A 3,167-nucleotide genomic window follows, 5' to 3' on the forward strand; every position below is an offset into this window, starting at 1 on the left:
ATTGGAAAAAAACTGACTCTCTTTAGTAAGGATTGTACCTCGGCACCGCTTTCGCATTTCTTCAAGGCACATTATTTTACTTATAATTTACGAGAACGGAAAACCTATCTAAGAAGGGAAAAATCTGGTTAGAAAATTTCCACCCTGGCCAGGATTCGAAGCCAGCATCTTCGGATTGAGAGTGTTTTTACAACCTAATTCTTAGTTTTAGATTTAGAGTTTCTAGACGTATAGATTACTTACAAATCGCACAACAGCTAAACCAATCATCAAAGGTGTTGTTCCTCAGAAAACAAAATCGGCAACGGCTTTGGTTCCACTGTTGTTTCTCCGCTCTCTGTAATAGTTCTGTGGAAAATTGGTGATTCTCATGATTTTTTTTTTATTATCTCAGAAAAAACTATAAAAATTAAAAAAAATATTGAGACTAAAACGAAGAAAATGCGTTCACTAGATCGTGAGATACAGCTCTCGGAACATGAGAGTCTCAAGCACGCCGATATCATACCTAGCGACAACACTGTACTCCCGTGATGACGTCATCTACCAATATCGCACGACGCGCTGTGAGCTTATTACCATAGGGATTTGGGTTAGGGGCTCAAAGAGATCGAATAGGTACCTATCTACGCATTTTGTTATCACTATTTTTCAATAGGTATCAGCTTAGGTACTTATACCTATTTTCAAATTTAGATATTTTCATTCCATTTTTACTTTCTATTACCTTTACGTATAGGGAACCTATACAAGGTAATGAGAAAGTATTGCAATCGGTCCAAATTTTCAAAATCGGGAAATGGGTGGAAATATCCGTTTCGGGGTGCCCTGATTCCAAAAAAGTGGTTTTCAGCCCATGGTCTGTACGTATGTATGTATGTACGTACGTGTGTACGTATGTATGTATGTACGCACGCACGCACGTATGTGTGTACTACAGGTTTAAATGGGAAAAGGTGGTATACAAAATATCTCAAGAACGGTTAGTCATAAAGCGATGAAATTTGGTATGATATACCGGTATGGTCCAAGGACGCGACTGTAACAATTTGGTTAAAATCGGATAGTCACTCATCCAGATTTTAACCAAAGTCAATGTTTCTTCAGTGGGCAAAGGTGGTATACAAAATATCTCAAGAACGGTTAGTCATAAAGCGATGAAATTTGGTATGATATACCGGTATGGTCCAAGGACGCGACTGTAACAATTTAGTAAAAATCGGATAGTCACCCATCCAGATATTAACCAAAGTCATTGTGCTTAACCCTTATTTCGTAAACGGTAAGAGACATCGAAAACATTTGGTCATTTGGATGTGAATATTCTAATCTATGTGATTTTTCACGCCGAATCGAATGGTGCTACTTCTAGAACTGTCCGACTTACGATTGAGAAGTTGCGGGTTCGATACTCCCCTGTGTCAACAAATTTCCCTCTTATTCGTGATTACCAAGTAAGCATGTTGACACACTTGAGGAAAAAAAAAAAAAAAAAAAAATGACCCCTACTAAACCTAACAAGATCAATAATGAATACTGGACCTAATATCCCATAGGGTTTAAAAAATAATAATCATAAAATAAATAAAGATAAAGACAGAGTAATACCATCAGCTTATTTTAAAGTACATAGTTAAAGTACATAAAGTAAATAAATAAAATAATGAATCATCAACAGATCATTCATGAGAAAGCATGAATGTCTGATGCAATATCTTGGTCATGAAAAGAACTTTGCACTTTGAAAATATTTTGATGTCAAAAGGATGTCATCAGCTCTAAGGATGAGTTACTAACAGCCCCAATCATGCAAAGTTGTCTGTGTTGCTTATTTTGTCATCAGGTCATGATATGTAAATGTAAAATGTGGAGTTCTTTGTGGAATATAGGGTTGCCAGACGTCCCGTATTTCCCGGGATGTCCCGTATTTTGGGCACTTTTCAAAATGTCCCGTACGGGACACGCGTGTCCCGTATTTTCCCCAGTTTCACCATCTCCTCCAGTAATTAATCTTTACCAATGTAACAAATTAAAATTTTCTGTAGCACGCCGGATTCGAACCCCGGTAGTGTAACCAAAAATATGAGAAGCGGCTTCTGTTCCACTCCAGGTAACTCGACACCAGAAAATTAACGGTACTCCGCTCTAAGAAAATATTCTAAATAATGATTCTGTGGAATGATAGATTGAAGATTCTGTAACTTTGTGAAGGTCCATCTTGACTAGGTAGGTTGAAATGACAAACATATACTTCTTCACTATTTGTAAAATATTCTGGGTTTTTTATTTCATTTTCATTTACGGACTAGTTTCTGTAACGCTGAAGATGCCTTCACCGGCGAAACTAGTCCGTAAATGAAAATGAAATAAAAAACCCAGAATATTTTACAAATAGTGAAGAAGTATATGTTTGTCATTTCAACCTACCTAGATTCTGTGGAAAACTCCACAGCTTCAATTCTACTGTAGCTACCTGAAATCTTATGGTAGGTACCTACTAAGCTCTGCTCTAAATTGATGGAACACACTACGGCTTCACTGCTTCAGTTCCAGGTAACTCGGCATCAGAAAACTAATGGTACTCCGCTCTAAAAATATCAAAATATGCTTGGAAAACACACGCGTGAGAGTTATTTAACGAAGTAGGTAATGTGAGTAAATAACTCTTTGTCCCGCGATTCCTGCGACCTGACAGTTAGATGCAAATCTGCCCGAGTACTGACTACACGACAGAGCAGCTGGTATCACAAACACTCTGATTAGAAGTCTGCTAGTATTTATGTAGGTACCTACGTACATAATTATGTATTCTGTCAGTGTCTTTACATATGTATTCTGCCAGTGATTGTAGGTACCTATTCACAGAGATATGTGTATATAATATATTCTGCCAGTATACATAGGTACCTACCTACTTGTGTGCATTACATATGTACCTACCAATGTAGGTAGATTATAATATGAAGGAGTATTCTGCCAGTATGCCTAGGTACATATTTATTGAGACATGTATTGTATTCGCATATCATATGTCTGGTCTAACGTCTAATCAAGAGACAGTGGTGTGTGGCTGTGATGGGTAAGTGGGCTATGCCAGCCCATATACGGCATTGAACATTGAATGATACAGTCTGATCATTGCCAGTCTATTTTTTTTTTTTTTTTTT

At 37.3% G+C, this 3,167-nt stretch overlaps 1 protein-coding gene and 1 long non-coding RNA gene across 2 annotated transcripts in view; one reads left to right on the forward strand and one right to left on the reverse strand.

Annotated features, from left to right (window-relative positions):
• Window positions 1-297: 297 nt before the first annotated feature.
• On the reverse strand, window positions 298-2,729 carry LOC113469151. The gene is made up of 2 exons (XR_003392660.1): window positions 2,428-2,729; window positions 298-348 (listed from the first exon to the last, which is right to left on the reverse strand). It is a non-coding gene; the product is annotated as an uncharacterized LOC113469151 (long non-coding RNA).
• A 300-nt stretch (window positions 2,730-3,029) lies between these two features.
• The window catches only part of LOC113469152, a 3,815-nt gene continuing 3,677 nt past the window's right edge, over window positions 3,030-3,167 (forward strand). The window contains exon 1 of the mRNA XM_026826639.1: window positions 3,030-3,079. Coding sequence (XP_026682440.1) covers window positions 3,030-3,079 — 50 coding nt within the window. The remainder of the gene's footprint in view (window positions 3,080-3,167) is intronic.

This window comes from Diaphorina citri, unplaced genomic scaffold, assembly GCF_000475195.1.
Source record: "Diaphorina citri unplaced genomic scaffold, Diaci psyllid genome assembly version 1.1 scaffold971, whole genome shotgun sequence".
Classification (NCBI taxonomy): Eukaryota; Metazoa; Arthropoda; class Insecta; order Hemiptera; family Psyllidae; genus Diaphorina; species Diaphorina citri.